Genomic DNA, 26,195 nt, shown 5'->3' with positions numbered 1-26,195 from the left:
CTCTTGTCTTTTTGCTCAAGGGAAATAACATTCTTCAAGGGATGCTCACCTGTCCATTCTGCTCCGTTTTTCAGATATGCAAGAAATATTTATAGAGAAGCAGCATGAGAAGAGAGGTTTATTTTAATCCAAAAAATGGATTTAGTTTTCTAGTGACAACTAGATAATGTTATATGTATTTTCTTAGATGCCACATCAATTTTGGGGATGTGCAGGGGCAAGATATGAAAAGTACAAGAGGAAAAACTGAGGCACAAAAATTACTTTCCTTCATGCTTGAGGTTAAGAGACTTGGTTGCTTTTAATGGCACATTGAAAAGATTACATGAAGTTCTCCCACTCCCACCAATAACAACATCCCAGAGCTTGTAAAAACACGTTCTGTTTTGTAGCAAGTTTCTGTATTCTGAAGATTGTATTAGGAAAACAACCCTGCCTATATCCTCCCTTCCAAGCAGGCACTTAGGCTCAATCCATATGGGAATGGACGTGTTGCAGTACCGCATTTTTAGGCAAACCACCAGTGGTTACAAGCCTCAGGCCTGCGTTAGATAAGCTCCCCTCACCCCACTCCCTGGGAAGCCTGGGTGAGTATACCACATCTGTACTGCAAATAGACTGTGACGCAGTCACTCCGACTACAGGCTGCCTCATCTGCTAAATCAGTATTGCATGGTGCAATAGTGCATGAATGTACCAGCACAGACTTGAAAGTACTTTCTACATGTATTTGCAAAGTGCTACAGTTAACTGAAGCTTTTTTTCCTCTTTGAGAGTATAAAACTAAATTTTGCCTCAAAGTGTAGTTGGAATCTGAATATTCAGATATTTCTGTTACTGTTACTTCTTCCCTAGAGTTAGCCAGATTTGTTTCATTCTCTCATAAAAGGGGATAGGAGGCTTTTTTTTTCTCCATAAGAGGGAAGTCCTGAATGCAGAATTCTTACTTTCTAGGATAGTGAACCATTAAGCTGATGAATTTATATAAGTCTAATATCTGTTTTAATGGGATTGTTTCTCTTCACACACATCTCTAGAAAAAATGATCCAAGCAACATATCATTAGCTAAAATGAAACATTTTCTCTTCTCACACTGTTTTGTGTGAGGTCTGGTTTGTAAGGTACTGACAGAGTGCCTGCTAGACTGCAGTTCATTGGGACAACACCTACTCTGAGATACTTTTCTGAGACTGGACTGTGAACAGCTCAGGAAAGAAAACACAGAACTAGGCAAAACTTTTCAGACTTTCAGATGTATGTAAATATTTTTTCTTAGGAACCTGTCAAATACTGGCTACATGATTTCTTCTTGGTAAATTTAGCACTTGCATTGCTATTATACATAAGTTTTCTTGTTCAAGGGCCCACTCTTTCTGACTTCAAGAATATCCTCAAAAAGCCATTGACTGAAGGAGCTCACACAAGGGAACCTTCAAAAAGTTATTGTTTTCTGCTCTTGAATCTGTAGAAACTTGTACATTAAACCAGTTAAACGCCAATTAGTCATCACTGCCACAGGACATTGTTTTTTACTATATACTGTAAAAACAATGAAATAAACATAAGCATTCTAATCACTTTTACGATGTCTATCAAATCGGTCCATTAAAGCCTTCCATATGCTGCCTGGGATCGTTTGGTGCTTCTTTATCAAAGCCTGAACTGCAGTCTTTGTCTGAAAAGAGAGGAGAAAGTTGGCCTTTACATACCTACGTATGCGATAAAGAACGGTACAATCACTGACTTCCTGTCACAGTTTTAAAAGGTATCAGGCAATTCACACACAGATCTACTTTAAGAAAAAAGTTCTCTATTATATTGGCTAGTTATCCTAACAATGCTCTCCTTGGAAAGGAAGGGAATAAAAACATTGAATTGCAGTTTGGAGAGGCTCAAATTATTGGGACTTACCAAACCTGAGATTGACTATGTCAAAGTAGCCTTTAACATATGCAGACATTAAGCTTATGCAACTTTCATCCCTGAAGGTTTTCAAGAGCACAGGATACAACCTCACTAGTCTGATCTCATGCTGTGACCAGGAATTCGGACCTCCATTTTTCCTCCCCAGCAAGAATTCTTCTGAGTTTATCATACTCAGCACGCACATAAGACAATTCATATCTAAATTCTGTTTACTTTTATGTGAGATTCAAATGCAAGTTTGTGACAAGGATGCATAAAATACTAGGTATTTCTGCTAGTGAGAAGGAAATAACCTCTCAGTTTTTCCCGATGTATTTAAATTTGAACTAAGTGGAGCCAAGTACTACAGTGATCTACGCCAGAACCATAGTAGAGTATCACTGGGAATATAAGAGTAGCTAAACTTTTCCTGACAGATTCAATTCCTGGCTCCTTTCCAAGGCTGTCAACCTTGACCACTGTCAACCAGATGGCTGTCAGCCAGACCACTGCTCTCATCTCAAACACAATTTAAGTCTTTAACTAATAGGAGTTATCGCAGTTATCAAAAGCATGCATGAAACAAAGTTAGAATTCCCAGGAAGATAGAGCTCACACGCTTTGAAGGGGTAAGGGCATCCCAATGAACTATTACTACGTCAGTACATACTGATAAGTATCCATCCATTTTATAATCCTGAAGCTTAACTACCTGTTACTTCAAGAAGCTAGTAAAAGGGTACTTGTCTTTTTTCAAGGGTACAAAAAATGGTTTCAAGTGCATATATAATAGAGGACAAAATGTGTAGTTCAATATTGCAAGTAGAGCCAACTTACCTTTTCAACTAACTCATCTGTAGTTATATTTGGATCATAAGGGATCGGCTCCCCTATATATGTGCGAAATTTAACTGGAAGTCCTCCGTATGGAGGAGTAAATGGCAATCGTGTACTTTCATACAATTTTCTGAAAAATCCTGTAACAGTTAAAGGAGAAAAAAGTGAGATTATAATCATAGGAAACACAATAGAAATGTGAAATCTGATGGATTTGGAAGACTCCTTAAAAAAATGCATGCTTTATCTGACAATCAAGAAGAAATTACAGGATTTAGGTAGCTGTTCACCAAAACAAAGCTTAAATGAATTAATAGATCACTAAAATAAGACTTCATTAAAGAACCAAATCACACAGCCCCAACCAGTTACCCAAGCTAGTTCAATATTTGAGATACCTCTGACCCCCAGCAGGCATGTTAGAAAAGCTAAGTTACTCAGAATCTGAAAAACAAAGTCCAGAAGAAAAGTGAGCTAAATTTAAGAGAAAAGTGGAGGGTACATGCTAAATGCTTAAATATATATTTAAAGTTCTTACTTCGTTCTTTAAACATCCTGTATCCTTCTCGTACATTTTGAGTGTACATTGGAATGATGGGCTATGGAATCATGAAAAACATAAGTAAAAACATTATATCGAGGTTGAATTTATGTTTTAGTTTTTGTTAATGCAGCTAAGAAAATGACTTGAATACAGAAGATAATCATCAGTTGTTCAGGTAGCAAACATGGAATTTTGTTATCACTGATATACTGAGAGCTGAGTAAAGCAATGGCAGTTCATTGTATTTGGAACTTGTCTTACATTCCTGCACCGAACCTTCTGATCGTTTATCAACATTCACATCTCAGTTTGGGACACAGATGCATGCTAAACATTTTTCTTAGGAAGGTATGGACAGACAGACAGTGCATCACCTGCTGGTAGCCAACAGTTTGCCAAATGTTTTCCACATCATAGGCGATCATGACAGAGGCTCAGACTTCTGTTCTGCCTAACCAAGGCAATAAATCACCACGCTTCTTCACACTGGCATTAAGTGCATTGGCTCCGAGTTTTATGTCTTTGAATCCTTTTGAAAGCCCTTCCTGGACCTCAGGAATCTTAGCTAAAGACTGTACCAATGAAACTGGTGTGTTTTCAGAAAATTCTGGTAGACACATTTTTATTTTCCCAAATGAAATAAAAAAAAAATAAGTAAACGAGTAAAGCATGTTGAATTATAACAAATAACTATTTTTTGCCATGATGAACAACTACATATCCTCTTTGCAACGATTAGGAAAAAATTATAATCGAGCAATACAAATTTTGTGGATTTGTTAAGAATCAAGTATGGCCTGAAACTGTCAGCTTCATATAGGTCACTGATAGAGGAGATCTACATAAGCCTGAAAAATTTACAAAACTCACACAATTGATATTACTTTTAATGACAGCTGCTATTTAGAACATAGAAAAAAATATACTAATGTGACCTTTTCACCAGTTAGTCTGCTTTTCATTCATTATCTATGAAATATATATTTGTTTATGTGGGAGAAGACATTAAGTGGAGCTAACCAAACTATCAAAATTATTTATTTTGCAATGTGGAAGTTACCTTTAATAAAGAGGTACATTGTTTAGTATATATATTTATGGAGATAACCCAAGGTTGTACTCATAGAAATACTGGGAAGAATTTTAGTTTTCATAAATGTTACAAATACTATCCTCCATTATACTAATTTTAGAGAGCTAGTTTTTAGTTGAATTTAGAAGTGATTAAAATTGAACAATTAACATCCCAAGTAAAGGCATTTTTAGAGACTATCACACTAGTCTGCACAAAAGTTTTTACTTCTTCTTCCTATTAGTAATTGCATGTTTTAGCTAAAAAGATTAAATATTGTGCCATAATATTCCAACAGACAGGGAAGTCCAGACTTCTTTCAAGCAATTAACTACTACCTGCTCTCTTGAGATGATATTATGACACAAGAACATGACTTTATACCTTTAACTCCCTCCCCACCTTCTGAATGTTCAAACCTACAGCTACAAATGTCCTTGGAGCACATCCTGCCTACTACGGCAAAGCAAACAAAAAGTGAGCACACACATGCAACGTAAGATGCACTGTTCTTTTGGGACACTTAGCTGGGAGGGGCAAGTGCCAGGTTGCAGTTTCTGCTCTCAGAATTGCTCTTCTATTTTTCTTTCAGAGACTTACAGTATGAATACAGCCACTTACAGCACTGTACAGCTATAGCATGGAAGTCCACATGGAGAATGGAGAATAGTAGCTCATGTAAATGAACTACTGTTGGTGTAAGAGTTAGCCCTGGTTTCACTACACTGTGATGCAGTGCAGTACTTACCTGTGAGCAGGCAGATGATTAAATCCTTGGGTTTGACTTAAGGATTGTTCCAACCATGCAGTATCAGAATCATATTTTTCATTTCTGATGTTTTAAAGGGCAACTGAATCAACACTCTCGTAGCAAAACAGAAAATTAGAAGAGCAACTTCAAAAATACAATTTTTCTGAATGTATTAGTCCTACTATGACTGTGCTGTTAGAAAGATACAGAACTTCGATAGCTGTTTACAGCAAGGTATCTATCTGGGGCAGGCAGGCAGGCAGAGAAGGCCTAGTGATTATTTGGTAACCTCTCAGCTGCTGGTTCTTTTTTCTCACAGTTATTTTTAGTCCATCTTACTGGCTTTTTTGGATGCAGACTTACATCCTGATTAAGTCTGGTTTTTCTGCCTGTGCCTTAGAAGTGCGTACCTTGAATAATCTGTGTTAAACTGATATTACAGTAAAAGCTTAAAAGTGAACTACCTTAACATCCTGCTGAAAGTCAGCAGGTCGGTGTATCAAACAAACTCCGTAACAGAAACCAATTTATGTTTCTCAGCTCCCACAGACACTGCTGTTTTTAAGTCACCATTTTTCAGCAAAGTGATACTGTATTAAAAGGTGTATATCTTTCCCTTTGGATGTACACATAAAATGTAAGTGGGAGTCTAAAAAAAAACACGTTATGCATTTATTGCAGTATCACTGACTGAAACAAAAAGTTTTGTGATTTCTCTGGCTAAAGTTAAAATCATGTGTTATGAATAAGAGTGGTCAGCTCATGAAGTGTTGCAGAATGCAAGTGGGCGTTCACATTTGGCTCACCTCATCAGTTTCTCAAAGTAAGGTCTCACCGATGTACACCCAATATAATAACATCATTGGAAGAAACTTCTAGAAATCCCTTGGACAAATAAGGCAATTTATGTCCTCATTTACCTGGACAGTACTGGACTATTCATGGCCTACTGCACTACCGTCCTTAGGCAATTACAGAACAAGAAAACAAGTTCACTTCATTATTGCAACTAAAAAGAAAGACACGAGATACCTGAACTTGAAAGTCCTATCTTGCAGTCTGCAGTAAGATTTCATAGTTTGCAGACAAACTAACAGTGATTGTATCAGTACATACAATGATTCTTTTTTTCCCCTGTATCATCCCTTTCCATTCTTTGGAACCATATTTTGAACATGTAGTTGAAATTACTTTTCTGAAAGTGATGAAAGAATGCCTTCATACTGTTAGGAATCACTACCATAGAGCAGAAACCACAGAAAAAAAATAAGAAGGAAAAGGACCTAAGTAAATCCAAATAAAGAACTCAAAGCAATGGGGATCGTTCAACGAGGGGGGTGGGGGAAAGTTACACACAGCAAAAATATCAAAGTATGTAAAGCTGTGGTATCAGATCCTTCAGAATATGAAATTATGGGAAATTATCATAAATTAACTCTTAAAAATAATCAGTAATATCTTCTAAAGTCATAACTATTGGACACTTTTAAAATAGCACATTAAGTTTCTGCTATTAATTGAATACTGTATGTCTAACGTTTAAAATGCTGGAAAGTCATCTACCAAAAACACTTAAATATTAGGAACAGTGCAAGAAAACATCTCTTAGGCTGTAAGGAAACTGGCAAGCAACTACAACAGTTACTTGCATACAATGATCAGCTGATGAGCTACAGAGAAAGTAGCAGCATTCAGTCACTAGGCTGATAAAACCTGGTACATATTAAATAAAAGATTGTGCCTGTAAAAGAGCACAGTCCAACCCATAGGGCTGATGAGCTGAGAAGCAGTAACCTATAGATTTAATTTGCCATGCTGGAACTGAGCTGGATCACACCCAGCCAACTCAAAAAATCACTGAATAGTTGAGGTTGGAAGAGACCTCTGGAGATCATCCAGTCCAAAATCCTTGCTCATATTGGTTAGCCTCCAGCATGTACTGGTGCTTGGGGTTAGTATCCCCTACGAGCAGGACTTGGCATTTCCCTTTGCTGAGCTTAATGAGGTTTCTGCCTGCTCACTGCTCCAGTCTCTCAAGGTCTTACTGGAAGGCAGCACAGCCCTCTGGTGTATTGGCCATTCCTCCCAGTTTCGTGCTATCAGAAAGCTTACTGAAGGTTTGCTGAAGGTACACTCTGTCCCATCATTCAGATCATTAACGAAGGGTTAAACAGCATTGGTACTGCACCAGTGACTGGCCTCCAGCTTGACTTTGTGCCAGTGATCACCACTTTCCCAGCCCAGAAGTTCAGGCAGTTCTCGATCCATCTCACTGCCTACTTACCTAGCTCAGATTTCCTCAGCTTGTCTATGTGGACCTTGTGGCAGACAGAGTCAAAAGCCCTACCAAAGTCAAAACAGACAACATCCACTGCTCTCCCCTCATCTCCACACCAGTCACCTCATCATAGAAGGTCATCAGGTGGCTACTGCTGATCACCCCCTTGCTCTTTGTGTGTCTGAAAGTGGTTTCCACTATTAGTGGCTCCATCATCTTCCCTAGGAACTGAGGCACACTGACTTGCCTGTAGTTCCCCAGATCCTTCTTCTCACCCATCCTGAAGACAGGTTTGATATTTGCTTTTTTCCAGTCATCAGGAATCTTTCCTGATCCCTATGACTTTCCAAAGACAATTGACAGCTGCCCTGCAATGACATCAGCCAGCTTCCTCTGCACTCATGGGTTCATCCCACAAACCAGACTTGTAATTAATTCCTCCTTTTTCTTTCTTCATCCTGTGCGCATCAGTGTACAAGCACTTCAGAGGAGCACCCAAAGCATGCCATTTTCCCAGAAGAGAGCTTTTTTCCCAGTATGAGAGCTTTCCCCCAACACTGTCCTATAGGTACGTACTTATTTGCCTTCCTATGCTCCGGATGAGCTCACTTCAGCAATTTTGTTGATTACCAAGTCCCTACTGTTTACATCACCCTCGACCCTTTGCTAAATGAGCTTGTCCACCACTTCCTCACTTGACTGTTGATTACTCCCTCCCTTCCTCTTAATCCCTAGTTTACCATCACCAGTTACAGGAAAGCAGGGCCTCATTACATCGTGACAGCCTCCAACTAAATACTAAACATAATTCTAGCATTCTTTTAACTTCCATGTGTGTATATTATAGAAAAGAAAGAAAACCAACGTGTTTGAAGCACTATTTTTATTGGAAATTTACAAACAATAGTTCCTGCTTATCTTTTACCTAACTAGATTCAAACTGTTTTTTGGCAAAGATAAAATGCAGGGATCCTCAGAAATGAAGGCTCTTCCCCATTAGCCCACCAAAGTTGAGGCACAGACAGAGGGTATTACTGAAGGTCAGGTCACTGACATACCTAACTTCAATTGATACAAATGTATGTCCAGGAAGATCATGGATTTACATTAAATAGTAACATTTTCCTTCTCTGACCCTGTGTAAGCAGGGTAGTTACACAAGATGAAGTGGAAACTGAATGGGGAAATCTGCAGGCAAGAACTGAGGCTGAAACTACATTCCTTGCTTGCTTTTCGTTAACTTTTCCAGAGGAAGAACTGTTAAACTTCTATAACATTAAATAAAGAATAGGAATGTGTATTCAGATATGCAAAGTTATTTCTGTCTTGAAACCCTCCTGTTCAAGTAATCTATGCCAGGTTTGGAACTGCCACGTAGTTATTATGAGTACTGTAAAGTGTGTTTGGTTCTCAGTTGATGGCTACACGGTATGTATAATAAACTCGAAGCAAGATGATGTTAGTCTTCTTTTGCCTTCAGCCATGATCCAAGTATTAGGAAAGTACATGGATTGCTACATTACAGAGCAAGTTCTGTTAGTTTAGACGAGCCATCCCCAGTCTTGAGTCAACCTATGAGACCGGTTTGACCAGTAGTGGAAGGGATGCAGCAAGGGTAAATAGGAGCAATCAAACTCCAACTTTGTCAAAAGATGGACTCCAGTTAATACTGTGGCGTAACTTCATATACAATTTCTTATATATGGTTAATGTTGCCCACTCTGGTGTTAAATGCACAGCACTTTTTTTTTTTTTTTTTTGTGTTTTGTTATCTAAGGTATTTCTGGTCAAAGATCTCCAGAGAAATAGCAAAGATGCCCAAAGTTCAGTGGAATCTGCAAGTTAATTACAGCGATGCTCACCATACTGAAATCCAGGTGGCACTATATTAAGGTCAAAAATTGAATTAAACACTTTTGAGTATTTAAAAAAATATATATTACATTTAAGAGTTACATTATAAGGTCACAAGTGAATTGAAAACATCTGGCAAAATATTATTCAAATGGTTGAGGCAGCTTGAAAGACACATGAAAATAAAATGAAGCAAAATCACTTGTTGAAGTGACATCTCTTTCTGACTGTACAAGTATATTATTAATACAGAAGAGGAAATACTATAAGGTAATTAAAAATGCCCATATGAATTTGATTGGGTTTATCCTGTTCAGATTCTGGTATTTTCTAGTAGTGGTGGCGTATAATATATGAAGTATTTTGACTAACATTTACAAGTCCATGCTTTTTGACAAAAAGGTAGAGAGGTGGAACAAAAGCACAAAAATGTGACTTTTAAAAGACCACATAACAAAGAGGTAGAAATAGGACTCCAGGTCTAAAAATACTTTATCCATTGAATAATCCAATTCCTCTGTTTTTTTTTTCTAGAGTTTTGTTACCTCCCATAAGATTTCAAAAGACAGATATAGTTATGAAGAAACATTAAACTGAAGCATGCATTTTGCAACCTTAGGTACTTTTTAGTAGGAGTTTTGGCAAAAATAATGTTATGGGAAGAACTCCACTTCCTGTAAAAATTCCCTGTAAAAATTCTCTTATATAGATGGAAAAGGATTACCTTTATTTGGAAGGCCAAAGAAAAGCACAGGAGAAGATGGGGCATTCATAACAATGTACAGAAGAAACTTATGATTTCACAATTCCATGGGAAAGTACTAGCACACATCCAGGCTTCATCTATTCCGCAATGAGCTGTCACACACACAGTGCTAGGTGTGCTAAGTCTAAATTAAGAAAGAAAATTGGCCTCTAGTTTTGATGATAGGAAGTGGCAGTTAGGAAAGAGACAGTGTTGCTGCTCTTCGAGCTCTATGCCATCCCAAATAAAATTATCTGCGAGAGTCTATATCAGAGAAAGAGTTTCACATGTGGGAGTCTCACAGATGGGAAAAGTCAGAGCCAGTGGTGGAAGCTCACATTTGTAGATATCATCCATATGGAAAATCTAAATGAAACTGTGTCCATACATATATTTGCACAGTGTGAATCAATGGAGACACTCCTCTAGAGAAAGAAAGACGATGCTGAGAATCAGACATCAACACCAAATATATTTTGGTGCTCTGTGTCTACTTAGAATTAATTCTTGTCTTGTACCATTGTGCACATTTGCAGCTGGAGGGTATTAAGTTCCACTTCTGGTTTAGTATCAGCCAGAACACATGCAGCTCTGGTACTCAGACACTATTCCATGATGCAAATGGAAGCATGGTAAGTGATGGAGATAGAAAAACTGCTTCAGAAGTGCACATATTATTCAAACTCAAATGTAAATGTAGACACACATTGTGTTAAGCTGATGCAATCTTTCACAAGCATGAAGAAAAGTAACGGCGAGGACAAATCCTGGAACCTTTCAGAATATAAGAAAAGAAAGGAATGTAACAATAAGATGTTAAAGAACCACAAGAGAATGATCAGGCAGGTAGAAGTAAAAGAAAGATAAAGTTAGAAAATAAGTATAGTAGGATGAGAAAAAAAAACACACATTACAACAACATTGTGAACGACCACAGTGTAGATTCCTGAAATACAGTCAAGACATGTTAGATGCCCACAAGATGGAACTGTAGAAACAGAACTGAAGAAATGAATCTGTTGCAAGGCATCCAGGAAAAAAAATCTACACAGTTCCATTAAACTCATGCTCCCTATGGTTATTGTGTTTGAAGAAGGTGGTGGGAAAAGGAAAAGAAATCTCTACTCCCAAATCTCTCCTTCTGTATGGAATATACTCCAATGCTTCTAAACTGCATTTTATAATGAGACTTGCATGCAATAAGCATAAACTGGGATTGGTAGCATAATACTCACCACTTTTGCATCTAGAGCAACCTGAGCAAAGCCTTTTCGATTTCCCCACATGAGCTGATAACTTTCATCACTGAACAGTGCTTCTCTAACTCCACCTGGTGATATAGACACCAGGTGACCATTCTTCAGTGCACTGAGACACTCCTCCCTCGTACCTGGCATAACACCAGTCACTTCTAACAGTAACTTGAGTCCTGTAATAAATAAGTAGCATGTAAGAACAAGATTACAGCTAAACAAAAATCTAATAACTGTGTTTAGACTAAGGCAAATTTGCACTAAGTAAATAAAATATGTACAGAGTAAATATTGGCTAAGTGACAGTGTTTTTGCCCAAATGTTATAAAGATAAAACAGTTTATCAAGAGCACCACCATAACCCAATGCCTACATATGCTCTTTTCCATAATTATCAAACCAGCAGCTATGCAACTGAGACTTGTGCTTCATAGCCAGATATCCAAAAACAAACATCTAATTCTTCCTCCTGCTTTTTAAATAGGTTTTAATACAGAAGAATTATCTTTTTCAGTACAATACAGGTTATTGCAAAAATAAACACCTAACAAACACCTACTTTTAGTGTTCTCTTAAAATGTAATTTTTAACATAAACATTAAGGTTTTTAAACTGTAAAATTGGGTGTTCTGCGGTTAAATTGCAAACTACTTGGGTTAAATTGGGCTGCTGTATGACTCTTTAGATGCATGAATGGCACAAGTTAAGAGGACAGTTTCAGCATTGCACAAACCAGTGAATGGTTCACACAGTTTATGACACCAAGTTGGGTGGAACTGTTGACCTGCTTGAGGGCAGGAAGGCTCTACAACGGGATCTGGATAGGCTGGATCAATGGGCCAAGGCCAACCGTATGAGGTTCAACAAGGTTAAGTGTCAGATCCTGCGCTTGGGGCACAACAACCCCATGCAACGCTACAGGATGGAGGAAGAGTGGCTGGAAAGCTGCCTGGCAGCAAGGGACCTGGGGGTATTGGCTGATAGCTGGCTGAATAGCTGGCCAGCTGTGTTCTCAGGTGGCCAAGAAGGCCAAGAGCATCCTGGCTTGTATCAGAAACAGTGTGGCCAGCAGGGCTAGGGAAGTGATTGCCCCTCTTTACTCAGCTCTGGTGAGGCTGCACCTTGAATACCGTGTTCGGTTTTGGACCCTTCACCACAGGAAGGACATTGAGGTGCTGGAGCATGTCCAAAGAAGGGCAACAAAGCTGGTGAAGGGTCTGGAGAACAAGTCTTATGAGGAACTGTTGAGGGAATTGGAGTTATTTAGCCTAAAGAAAAGAAGGCTCGGGGAAGACCTTAGCACTCTCTACAACTACCTCGAAGGAGGTTGTAGCAGGGTGGGCTCTTCTCCCAAGCAATAGTCTCTTCTTCCAAGTTTCTTCGACCAAGCAAGAGGACAAGTAGTCAGAGTCAGTATTACAGAGCCACTCTAACAGTAAGTTTTTTAAACAAGCTGTGTGCCCTACTCCAGGCCTTGTTCAAAAGTATAGTTTTGACATCATACCCCACTGCAATGTCTACCCCACACAGAGGGTAGGTAGGTAATTAATATCCTACCATTTACCAGACTCTTCTGCAGTCATAGCCCATTGCTGATGAAGCAGCATTAGATTAATAACATAGTCCTAACCTACACTTTCTAATGAAGCATGACATTTCATCCAAATACATCTATTTGTTGGCTTTGGAGTGTCTATCAGTATTTTTATGACCTTTCACTTACCAAGCAGAGTATTCTACCCTGTTTGGCTTTCTGCATCTACCAGCTTACACCCCGGTCTTTTAGTTTAAAAGCTGCCTTCAAAACATAATAAATATTAATTCCACAAAACCCAGCAATGGTTTGATTGAATTCATGATGCCTAAATACAAAAGAACATGTTCTTACCTGGTAAACGAAAGACAAAATGATCAGCTACTGACAGACAAAGTCTTTTCTTCCAGAGAAACAGCCTAGATAAAAAGTAAAGGTAGTCTATCGGAATAGCTCCGTGGTAATAAACAAGAATGCCTGGTCCTTCTGGTAGGTTTTCCACACCGTGAAGTTCATAACCTGTTTGGGATGTAAAGCAACACACCGACAATGACAGCTGTAAATTATATAGCAATTTAAAACATTTTTTACTATCCTTTATTAAAGGACTTCCATAGAGTTGTAAAAGCCTATGCAGTAGCTTTAAAAGAATTACATTCAGGATGGAATTTTCAGTTAACAGCAAAGAGAAAGCCCCTCAGCCACCACCTACTCAATGGACTAATTCGTTGATAAATTTAATCACCAGATCAGACTTTAACCTGACATTGAACCAGAAGTGTTGGCCATTAAAAACTTTTTCCACCTCTAAGTGCAATAAAAAACAAACAAGAAAACATTATTATACTGTTATGACTCTCATTCTCCCAATTAAACTGCTTCAAACAGACAAGGCTTTCCTGTAACATGAAAGTACAAGTTTCCAATCTGTATCAGAGTGAAAAGTTTGGAAATAGATAACCTTTTAGGTAAGCATTCAAGTTAAGCAAAGTTGGGCTGGGGACCCTTTCACTGTGTTTTGACATAATAAAAAGTTGACCTGGTTCACAGGCTCAAGTCCAAAGCAGAATCCACAAGAATCCCAAATCCCAAATGAGTCTTCAATGCATTCACTTAACAACGGAAGGGAATTTCCTCATAGGCATGGACTTCTATAAATACCTTTCCTGGCTCTTCCTACATTTGATGTAGGAACCAGGCGGAACCAGAGTAGGAAGCTAATGCATACAAATGCTTGAGAAAGCCACAGCTTCTACTAACTAGAAAATCTATTCCACCTGGTCTGCCTTTATCTCTATCCCTGCTATAGCTCCTTTCATAAGCCATTTGAAGAGAAGGACAGGGATGGTACAGGCAGGGTCCTAGCAAGAGGTGGAGAAAGTTTTAGACTGCAGTATACTTCAAAATTACAGGAAAAAGTTGTGAGGAAGGGTAGCAACACAGATAGCCTGTTATTCTTATCCTTAGGGCAGCAAATTAAGTCTTGCTAACAGTCTTAAACTACGCCTGTGGTAAGAACAGGTACCTAGCTTGTGGCTGAGAATTTTCCTAGGGATTAGGGTGTGGTGAAAGCGTCTAAAGGTTAAATATAACAAAACTGAGAAGTCAGATTACTTGTAAATTCTGCTATAGTACAAACAGAAATAATTAGATACCACATTTATTTTTCCATACAGCTCTTGGAATTATTTTAAATTTTCATAACAGTTTTCTCCAACTAAAAATACAGTAATTACAGTTCCAAACAGTTGTTTTGATCATATAAGCGGGTAACAAACAGCTACTAAAGTAAAAAAAAAAAAAAAAAAAAGAAAAAACATTTACTTCCCTTACAGAGAAGTTAGCAGAACTAACATTTACACCATACCTCACTCAGAATTGTAATTCAAAGCTTCAGGCAAGTCTTGTCACACTTACCATGCCATATTCTTGCATATATATCCCAAAAGCTTGCCACAGTTTTTCTTGCACTATCCCAAACATTGCTCAAGGGATCTTTTGCAGCTTTTACCTCATCATTCCTCTGATATATTAAAAGCAAAACATTAGTAAGGTAAATGAAAAAGAGGATTGTTAAAGGAACAATAAAAAAAATTAACATTGCACTAATTGTCAGTGAGATGATGACCATGTGGAAAAAATATTTCTTCAGGTATTCCACAGCAGTCCATTCTTCCAGTATGTAAGCAAGGCAGCTTAGGTAGGTCATAGGTAGCTGTCCTGAAGCACAGGATTCTTTTCTACCTATCATTTCCTGCATGAGAGAAGGGGAAAAAGTTTAATTTCTCTGATTGTGAAAGCTTCTCATTTAGAAAAACAATTTACTGTAGAGTAAATTATTTTCTTATAGCACGGAGTTATACATTTTGTCTCTCTCTGTCATGTTATGATAGCTGCTTTCCACTATTGCCTGTAAAGAGTGATGAGACTATCACATACACTTACGGATCTTTCTATACTGCTAGACAATAGGGACTCATGGTACAATGGTTGAAGTCTGGTGTACAGCCAGGGGATCAGAAAAGCAAGCTACACACCTTAGGAACACCTTTATTCCCAGCAGACCTTCAAGACAATTGAATGCTCGAACTATCAACCTCTGGAAAGTTACCAGCTACAACAGAAGGGCATTTTTACATTAAGCTCTTGTAGAATCCTAAATGAAGGATGAGGACCCACGGAACACATCCAGTGTCAAAAACATTTATCTGTGTAAGATTTCTATGGTTAAGCGACTTAATTTTTAGAAACTCAAAAGAACGTTAAGTGCTTTCAGCAGTTGGCCAAGATGACTGCCACCAGAGATCTGGGCTCTTTAGATCCTCCTCAGAACCCAGCCTTTGGTTCTGGTTCTGCTCTCAATTCGGTAGCTAGGTGAGGGAAACCAACAGAAGAGCAAGTGACTGAGCTAGAGGAAGAGCCGGCAGGAAAAACCCAGACAACTGTGGCCTCTTCTGGAGGGCAAGAGGTGACTGGGACAGCATTTGCTACTGCTAGCAGCACTGTAAAAAGCAGTACTTCACCGCTGTTCCCCATCCATACAACCACGCCAACAAACCCTTCTTTCAGACTTTCCAGGCTCCATGGGCCTGGTGATGTTTTTGCCCCAAGTGTAGCTATTTCCTTAGGCTATTCCTGCACCTGGCTACCTGCATTACAGCAGGTAACGGTCTCTCTGTAGTGCAGCAGCATTACAGCACCTCTTGCTTGAAGTCTTAAGCATTAGCCAGACATTACAATCATTTTCAGCGATTCGTAACTGAATGCAGCTTTTATTTACCCTAACCAGGTTACTGCTTGTTTAACAAGCAACTTTCCAGTCCAGCACCGGAACAAGTACAAACAAGAAACAAATCACAGCTGCCATAGTCAGTGCCAAGACCATAAAGCACGGCAAGCCCAGACTCTTCTGACTTCAGCTGGCTACTTGCATGAGCAAACCTGTTCTACAGTACCGACTGCAACTCCCGTCTTTTTATTTCTCTGAAGCACTGGATAAAATACTTAGGTGACCTGGTGTAAAGCATAGCTCCAGTACCACAGTACACCAGCTCAGCTCTCCAGGACACGGGATAGCTTCCAACCCAAAGAAAACAAACACAGTAACTGTAAGGAGAGCAAACTAGGAGCGCGAAGGAAGCGAGCACTGCTTTAAATTATGCTCAGCGTGTCGCAAACAAATGAAACCTACATGGTAAATAGCATCACTAAATTAGCAGAGTTGTTTATATATGGATGACAGGTGCCTGGCTCAGATGTACCAAGATCTAGAAGTTCTCACTGGAGATAGATTTTATAGGTACCATGAAAGAAATAAAAGCAGCAGTCCACATGATTTGGGTATTAAAATCTCTACTTTGAAGGTGTTTAAGAAGGATAAGGTGGATGGTGTGGTGCTACTCTATAGAAAGGACGTAACTACTTGTTAGAAGTTGGTGATAACAAGCACTGAGGATTTGTAGTCCTTATTCTTAAGTGTGCTCTGCTGAAAGGGCCTAGGAGAAGGCAACGTTAAGAGCTTGTCTCAGGCTACCGAATCAGAAGTATTAAACACTGCTGGGAATAACTCATTCAAACCTGTAACGTGGGGTGAAGGAATGGATGTGGTGTTGTTATGGAGGCTTCAGACTGGGAACAGAGACTACTACAGCCTGCAACATAACTTAGATCTCCTTGAATTTGGAGATAAAGCTTCCATACAGATAGTAAATATACTGATAATAAAGTAAGTATTTCTAACCGCTGTATGATATGAAGATTAACTTGAATATATTAAGAATGTCAATTGCCAAGTTCCAGTCTAAGATTAATATGTCCAGGTATCTTGTTGTACCTAACATCCTTTTAAAAAAAAAACAACAACAACAACAACAACAACAACACATTCTGACCTCATTTTTAGTAATCCTCAAATCACTAGGGAAAATCCAGAGGAATGGAAGAGATTTAATATTACTCCAAAGTCCCCCAACACAAGTAACTACAGTCTCAGCAGCCAGAGAAATCACCAGCAAGACTACTGAAAAGCTGGTACGGGACAAATGTAACTGATGCCACTCATTGCAGTTTTGTGGGAAATGACCTTGCAAAAATATGAACCTCACTTCTTTGAGGGGGTGAGAGATTTATATCTTGTGTAGGCTTTACGTGAGCAGCTGCTCAGAGGCAGCACCCACCTTTCCACCACCACTCTCCGGATCTGGCCCTATCTGCAGCAGTACCAGCTGGCTCCCTGCTAATACATAAATAAATGCTGGCACAAAGCAAAGCCACTACTGGGAGCAGCCCATACCTAACCTGGCCTACAGTGATTATGAAATACATTACTAATGCCACTTGGCATTTTGTTTAAAAAAATGAAGCTCATTTTGACATCATCATTCATTTCATATGTTAAGTGACACGACAAGAAAGTTCCCATCAGTGGCAGCATGCCCACCAAATGAGAACTGATTCTGTATACTGTATTATTTAGGATTTTCAGAATTTTCTCCTAATAATGGGATGTTACATTGATCAATGCAAACAATGTAACATCCCACTGATTCCTTCTCCATCTCACTTTTGATGTAACAGAAAATGACTTGCTGGATGGAAGACTACTATATTTAATCTTGTTTGCTCACAGACTACAGTACAAATGAACATTGATTACTTATTCATTTCTGATTTAAAGTTTAATACACACTGAAAAAGGCTGTAGAAAAAATAAATTCAAAGACTTAAGTGTCCAAAAGTAATTTTAAAAACCTACAAAACAGGTATCAGCAGCACAGATTTGACTAAGGACACATGAAAGTAGTCTGGCACACGTGGAGTGAGCTAACTTTACACCTGGGTGAGAGGGTGGCTAAGATACAAGCAAGTTCTACACCATTCCAGTTGAATCCAAGCCAGAGTGGGAAAAGTGACTGAAAATTTGACTAAGCGAGAAAACAAGAAGGAGCACGGCTTTTTCTGGTAGTTAGGATGCTCAACCAGGTTTCAGTTCCAGCTCTCATACTTCAGTTGTACACTTCCTTAAACATTTCATAATGAAAAAATGAACCATCAGCAGGGTTTCAACCATATGATGTGAGTTCGAGTCCACCGTGCCGAATGTATCTCTCCATACTACCTGTATAACAAAGACCTACAACAGAACAGGACTTCAATTGTTGTCATGTCCTACTGGCTAGCTCTCACCAGTCCCTCGTTGAGACCACAAACACAATTTTGCAGCATCCATTCTGTCCAACACTACACAGAGAACTTATTACATACCTGTTGGAGTGTATGTTACAAAGCTTTTACTAAAGACTTGCTCGGTTATGCACTGCAGGACAACACAAGAGTTAACAACACATTTACACATAACTGCTGTTTTGCCCCCAAGTCTCAAAATTCTAGGGAAAAGTTTCTCTTCTGCTTTTATCAAATCTGAGCCAAGAGCAGCTCCCATGTTCTTTACAACTGAACAACCTGTAAAAAGCTAGCAAATGGGCACAGCGTTTTGTGAAAAACATTTTTTAGTTGTCTTGGTATTTCCGTATCTCATCTAGCAAGGGATATGAAGCGTTACTGTTCTGAGTGATCTCGTTGTTCTTTTAGAGAACATCTATGTTGACATGCAAGATGTTTGTTTTGGCTCCACCTATAAAGCATATCAAATTCCAGAGTAATAGCCATATCGACAATGTAGAATTACAGGTGATGTCACATGGAGACAGAACTAATGTCTCCCTACTTATAGGGGAGCTCCCCTTCCAGCAGGAGACTCCTGTAGCACACATCATTCAGATCCCCAGCCCTTGCTGAAGGAGCATTTGACGATAAGGATAATTTTATCAGCTAACATAATTCCAGGGAACAGAAGAACAACAACAAAACTGCCACAATAGACATGTGGCAGAAAAAATAAAACCTTGCAGTTGCCTTTCAACCTCAACTAAAGACCTGATGATCTTGGTCTCAGTGCTCAGCTGTTTGTTCCTGGCAGCAAGCTCAGCAGATCCTAGTGGGACGAGCAGTGTTAAGTAGCTGGAGACTCTTCTGTATTGAATTTTTTGACACCTGCTCTTCTGTGGCAGGCTCTTACTCTCTATTCTGTCAAACTCAACCGCCCCGTTAACAAGGGAAGCAATAGATCAGTTCCAGCTCTACATCTTGCCTCTCAATGCAAACAAAATTCAAGTTTCGTGTTTTCCAGAATTTTTATGGCAGTTCCACAGAAAATAATTCTTTTGTTGTTCTCACAGAGACATCACCTACTCTTCTTGCCACATAAACCCACGTATCTCATATGTTGCTATGTGTCTACAGCTTTCCCCTAACTTAATGGATTAGCAGCACATCCACCCCAAAAACTGAAGGCACCATCCCTCCAAAGTAGGAAACTACCACCCTGTAAGCAATTTCAAAGCCCAGTCCTTCTGCTTTTGGTAGATATTCGACCTTTTGAAGACACCAAGGGTACCTAACCCAGCAGATTGCTTCTCATCTACTCTCTTAGTACTCAAACGCATAGAATCACAGAGTCGTTAGGGTTGGAAACGACCTCCAAGACCATCTGGTCCAGCCATCCCCCTACCACCAATGTCACCCACTGTCCCCAAGCACCACGTCCAACCTTTCCTTTAACACCCCCAGGGACAGTGACGCCACCACCCCCCTGGGCAACCCGTCCCAGTGCCCGACTGCTCTCTCCGAGCAGAAATGTCTCTTAATTCCGACCCCGGCCGAGAAGCGCCCCCCGCCGCGCGTCTCACCTGCCCGCGGCAGCGGCAGCAGCACCAGGCACCCCGCCGAGCCGCCCCTGGCCCGGGATAAGAGGCACGGCCACCCCCGCGCTGGGGCGAGGCGGGGCTGGGGCTGGGCCTGTCAGCCCCGGCGGGCTCCGTGCCCAAACCTCCATTTTTAAACCGCCCGGGATGCGGAGCCTGCCGCCGGTGCTGTGGGGGCACCGCTGCCTACCGGCAGGCAATGGCGTCGGGAGGGCGTAGGCAGGCGCCCACCCGCCCTCAGGGCTCCCCACAGATGACAGGCGGCCCAGCCGCTGCGTCCCGCGGGGAGCGGGTTTCGGGGTTCGCCACACCGGCCGTGAGGGGGGAGCGCCGCACTCACTGCCTCTGGTGGCATGCCCTCGGTCAGTGCGGGTTTTGCGTGGACTGGGGAAACTCACATCAGCTGTTGAGCTGGGAACGTGCAATGCTTTCACAGGATCATCACAGAATGGCTTGGGTTGGAAGGGACCTTAAAAGATCCCCTAGTTCCAACCCCCCTGCCATGGGCAGGGACACCTCCCACCAGACCAGGTTGCCCACAGCCCCATCCAGCCTGGCCTTGAACGCCTCCAGGGATGGGGCATCCACTGCTGTTCTGGGCAAAGGAAAAATTCTTTTAAGGGCTTAGAACAGGATGCCAGACAGACAAAGGGTATAATGAAATAGAAGGCAGTCAAACCTTGCTTATATGGCTAAATTAAGCAGAATACTCTACTGTTTTACTATTACTCATTGTATGGCTAGTATGACAGAGGTCATATTTAGGCAGATAAGATCAATAGATACCAATTTTTAGGTTCAGGAAAGGATTAGCGTGACCTCTTTAGGACAGGTCCATTAATTTGAGTTGAAACTGGGCAAGAAATTCAGGGATAACCACAATTTGTAAATGAAGATGAGAGGAACCTACAATCTAGTTTCCTTAGTGAACACCAGTAACAAAAATATATATATATATATATATGATCAGAGTAAACTTCTTAAGATTGAAGAGGTTTCTAAGGGAGATTTCAGAGTTTATCTTTTCCACGATAAAACATGCTGATTCAAGTCTGGCATGGGTCTTGAAGGCAGGCAAAATAGTCCGTCAACTGCCATTCACAGTGTGGCACTGCCCTCACCCTTTCAGAAAGATCCACCCAGACTTGAAAATGCTCAGGGAGCTAAGCAAGCATATTCAGTAACACCGTGAGGAGGTTTTGGAATGCTTGCCCAGCAGGATTTATTCCTAAGGAGGATTCTTCAGCAGAGACTCCCTCCAAACTTTTGAAGAGTCTTTGGATTCAGCTGACGTGAGCAGACTGGCTTGCCACCTGCACTTCAGAAGACACAGAGGACAGCAAGCAGTGCTCCTACCTGACCATCTCCTCATATACCCACATTTATCAAAATGCTGAGACAGAAATTGCTGTCTTTGCACAAGTCCCATGAGATAAAAATTATGTCTGCAGTACATTTCTTCCTGCCCATACATTAGGCTATAGCTTTGGTTCAAGGAAAGTAGTCACAAACCTGTGGAAAAGCATTCACCAGTGATGCTTCTCTGCTCGCTTCTGGCTTTTATGGGTCAAGACAGGTTAACAAAATGCAGAAATAAAGTGTTAAAAATTATAAAAGTAAATTTATGTGGTCAGTGCAGATAGAAAAAGGGTTGTATGTAACACTTACCAGCCAATGCAAAATCTAGCTGAAATGAAGTAATTTGTTCTGTTTACATGTGACTTGTTTTCTTGTATTTGCGTGATTGTACTGTCACGCAAAGAATCTGCACAGAAATAAAAGAACTAATAGTACTATTGAAAAACAGAAGTATAATGAAATAACAACCATGATAACATGAATATTGAAAGATGCGTTGGAATAAAGAGTATTGATTAGCACTGGAATGGGCTACCGAGAGAAGCTGTGGATGCCCCATCCCTGGAGGTGTTCAAGGCCAGGCTGGATGGGGCTTTGAGCAACCTGGGCTGGTGGGAGGTGTCCCTGCCCCTGCAGGGGGGTTGGAATTAGGGGAAAGATTAGGGGAAAGAGGTTCCTTCCAACCCAAGCCATTCTATGATTTTATGATTCTATAAAAAAGAATTTCATAGCTGTCTTTGCTATCTCTCTCTCTCTCTCTCTCTCTCTCCCTCTCTCTCTCAGAATAATCTTGAAGAATGATTGGAAGTTTTTTCAGTTTTAGGGATTGAGGCCTGCAGCAGCATATTTGGATATGAAGGGAGATTTCTGATGGCAGATAAACTACTCTGAGGGATTTATGTTATAACATGAAAATAGAATTTAGGAATTCGAATCTCATGGAATGAGAGAAGGTGTTAAAGAGATGCAAAATTTCAACAGGCTGAAATTTTAAATGAAATAATGGCCTAAAATTATAAAAAGACATTTCCAAAATAATTGTACAAATAGCTAGTGTACAATGCATATTATCATGAATATGAAGATTCTATGAGAAATAGAGGAAAAAGAATCTCAGTATAAGATGCTGTCTCTTATGAATCAAGAGCATACGTTAAATGAGGAAAAAAGTAGTCAAGATTTTGTATCTTCAAAACAAAAGTAGCAACCAATGAAAATGAGAGAGAAATTCAAAATTAGCAGGGCTGGAAAAGTACTTTAATTTTGAACAAGGGCAATAAGATGGAGCAAAGGCAGATTGATGGTAAGGATGAAAGACTGGAAAGTACAAAGGTGGAAGGAAAAAATAATGTTCAGCAACTGTAAGGATAAGACGAGTTAGTTTTCTTTGTCTATATCAGAAAAAATGTCTAGCAGATGCAATTGCAGACCAAGTAATAAAGATTTTTAGCAGCTTCATGAAGTTAAGAATACCTGATAACTGAAGAATAACAAATTTAGCACCGATATTTGAGAAAGTAAGAACAGAACAATTGGGCGTTACCTTTATTATGCACTGCACAATAAGTTTCAGACCAATGTATTTTAAGAAAACAGTAATTCCGGATGTGGAGAGATGGCAAACTCATGTCTCATTTTCTAATTGCAAATCCTACCAAGCTAACCCAATCTGTCTTTGCCAAAGAAACTAGGCTAAAAAATAAATAAATAAATAAATAATAAAAAAGGAAAAGAAGTTTCATCTATCTGAGCTTCATGAAAGTTTTTGATATGTTATCTTACAGCAAACTGAATGTTTTGATGTTCATAAAACCTGGCTAAAAGGGTGACAACACACTGTATTGAAAGATGTTATAAATGGCGTACCTCATGAATAAATCATAAATGAAATGATTAAGCCATTTCAGCAGTATAAAGAGAGTGGACTAATGAAATTTACTTGTGAGCAGCTTTGTAAGCATCAGTACAAAGAAGAACTATAATATTCTATGGGAAGATGAACAATCTTGATAATGAAACAATGGGGGGAAAAGTTATTTCAGGAATAACTGCTAAAACGCCACGGTTTAAGAGTGCGATGGTGCCTACCATTGGTAGGAAACATATCAGTGGAAGCAGATGAAGAGAAGACTGGACTATACGAACCAAATCACACCAGTGGCAGAGCTGCCAACTTGTTGAAACCATGGAAAGGATTTTTTTAATAACCTTAGGGTTTATCTGACAAGATTTTCCGGTAAGATTAGTGAAGAGTTACATCCAGTGTAGAGGCTGTAACCATGGAAGGCATTACTGAAACATTCTTTAAAATACTGTATTTAAATGCATTTCCTTCCTGTTTATAAAGATTAACTTAGATTGAAACAAATTATAAAAATGTCCAAAAGGTGACAAGGATGCAAAAGCTTGTCTTAGGAATAAGACAGAGGCATGTGTCTTGTTTTATCTGCACCTAGCAAAATGAAATTTCAAACAGGGTATCGCTGTTGTCTTTATATAATTTTGGGGGTAAATTGGGAGAAAAGTAACTGAGTTAAAGGTCAGTTGAAGCACAGAATAAGTGAGTTTTAATGGACAGTCTGTAAGTTCAGGTATATTATATTCAGGTAAGATTTCTGGCAAGAAGAAGAAAAAGGCTTGAACCTGTTTTCAGAAGTAATGGAGTTTCTATTACTATTTGTAAATTGAATCTAATAAATAGGTTATGGAAAGCTGGAGGTCCCATTTTCATGTTGCTTACAGGACACTGGAGGTGAGTTGTTCAGCGAGCTGGCTTGCTTTGCTGAGTGCCAGCTCTCTTACATATACAAGACCATGAGAACCAGGGTGCTTTGCTATTCAGTTTCTGCATTTCTTTTTTCATACCCTCAACCTCATTATTCTTCTTTTTCAAAGCTGTTGTCCTGGTTCCAGTTAGGACAGAGTTAATTTTCCTCCTAGTAGCTGGTAGGGTGCTATGTTTTGGATTAGGATGAGAAGAGCGCTGATAACATGCTGATGTTTTAATTGTTGCAGAGCAGTGTTTACACCAGGCCAAGGACTTTTCGGCTTCTCGCTCTGTCCTGCCAGCGAGCAGGCTGGGGGTGCAGCAGGAGCTGGGAGGGGACAGACCCAGGACAGCTGACCCAAACTGGCCAAAGGGGTATTCCATACCATCTGACGTCATGCTAAACAATATATAGGGGTGGCTGGCCGGGGTGGGGGGCCGGCTGCTCGGGGATAGGCTGGGCATCGGTCAGCGGGTGGTGAGCAATTGCATTGTGCATCACTTGTTTCTTACACATTATTATTATTAATACTATTATCATTATCACTATTATTATTATTGTTATTATTATATTCCTGTCTTAATAAACTGTCTTTATCTCAACTCACAGGCTTCGCTTTCCCATTTCTCTCCCCCATCCCAGAGAGGGAGGGGGGAGGGTGAGCGAACGGCTGTGTGGTGTTTAGCTGCCAGCCAGCTTAAACCACAACAGCTGTTAATCTAGGCCAACTGTTTCCAGATTCAGTGCGAGCAGATACAGTTGTCCTCAGCCCACTAAGGCTAGAAACATTTTAAACAGTGCAGCTAGAGTTTGGCACTGTAAGGAAGTGTAACCCATCACTATATAATAGGTTTTCATCCTGCCTTGTCATGCATACTTTGTTAAAGGTTTTCAGCAAATCATTTTCTGATAGCAGAGACAAGTGGCAAGGAATTTTTGAGTCTCTTCCCATTTCTAAAGAAACATTGTTCCTTGGCAGGTATCGTTCTATTTCTTTTCTTTATACATTAATATTTTGTAAATCTCCTCTGCGTTCTTTTCCAATGTATCTCCTATCTACTGATGCTCAGATCAGTTTCCCTCCCTCCCTGTCCTTTACATCTAATCTCTGTCTGCATTATTCTCAGTTGCTATTTCCCAGTGCTAGTTCTTAAACTGAGATTCTCTCTCTCCTTTCCACATCTCTGAATCTTCTGTTCTCAACACTAACCCATCTCACCTGAACAACCCCTGCCTTGTCACCATCCCCTAGGTTCCTGGTTTCTTGGCTGTTTATCACAATGTCACCAACGAGAGCTTCCCTCTCTGATTTAATGCATCCTTCCCAGGACCCCTTCATGGACCCCCAAAGCTGTTGGATCTCCCCACCTTTATTACCAGGAAATCCCACTGTCCATTCCTAGCTCTTTTATGCACTATGGATCCTTTTTTAAAAAAAGACTGCTCTCCAGTCTCCTCGTCCATCTTCATCTTTTAAACCCCACTGATGTTTCCCAATCCCCCAACATTCCTTCCCACAACCTCCACTAGTTTCTTGTACTCCTCATTACCTCCAGTCTCCAGGAATTCAGTTGCTTCCATAAAATTTAGTTGCCTACACTGAGAGTCTTGAGCTATTCTTGTGCCTAGAGGTAGCAGAACTAGGATGAGTTGTTCTGTTTAGATGTAGTCTGATCAATGCTATATATTTTGCCAAATTACACTATATAGAGAGGACAGCATCTTTGTAAGTATTTAGATATTAAAACCTGACCTTCTTTTTAACATAAGTACATCAATTTAATTTTCATAGTAGGTCAGCCTAGACACAGGTCAGAAATATAATTTCCTTGAAATATATATATATATATAATATATAATTCAGGAATATAATTACCTTCAGGTAATTTCCTTGCATTCACTCCAGATTCACAATGGAACAAAAATTTAGCCTTCGTGTCAATGGCTAAAAGCTCAGTAAGCATTTGTTAAAGTCAACCAAGAGCTGAGCATAGATTGTAGAATAGAAATACTTCATTCTTTGCCTCTAGAT

General features: G+C 39.8%; 1 protein-coding gene across 5 annotated transcripts; it reads right to left on the bottom strand.

Annotated features, from left to right (window-relative positions):
* Positions 1 to 282: 282 nt before the first annotated feature.
* On the bottom strand, positions 283 to 26,075 carry LOC310894058 (DGAT1/2-independent enzyme synthesizing storage lipids-like). Of its 5 annotated transcripts, XM_083823757.1 has the most exons (8): positions 26,040 to 26,075; positions 14,903 to 15,028; positions 14,692 to 14,797; positions 13,129 to 13,293; positions 11,223 to 11,416; positions 3,282 to 3,342; positions 2,744 to 2,883; positions 283 to 1,676 (listed from the first exon to the last, which is right to left on the bottom strand). In XM_083823757.1, exons 1-8 carry the CDS (start codon positions 26,058 to 26,060, stop codon positions 1,572 to 1,574), a joined length of 918 nt encoding a protein of 305 aa, XP_083679883.1. In that variant the 5' UTR covers positions 26,061 to 26,075; the 3' UTR covers positions 283 to 1,571. The 5 variants fall into 5 exon arrangements, with proteins under 5 accessions (XP_083679883.1, XP_083679880.1, XP_083679881.1 ...); XM_083823754.1 differs by having other exon boundaries at positions 14,692 to 15,028; XM_083823755.1 differs by lacking the exon at positions 26,040 to 26,075 and adding an exon at positions 20,022 to 20,087 and having other exon boundaries at positions 14,692 to 15,028.
* Positions 26,076 to 26,195: the final 120 nt, after the last annotated feature.

Source organism: Anser anser, assembly GCF_964211835.1.
Source record: "Anser anser genome assembly, chromosome: 2".
NCBI lineage: Eukaryota > Metazoa > Chordata > Aves > Anseriformes > Anatidae > Anser > Anser anser.
This window is presented reverse-complemented; position numbering and strand designations above follow the sequence as displayed.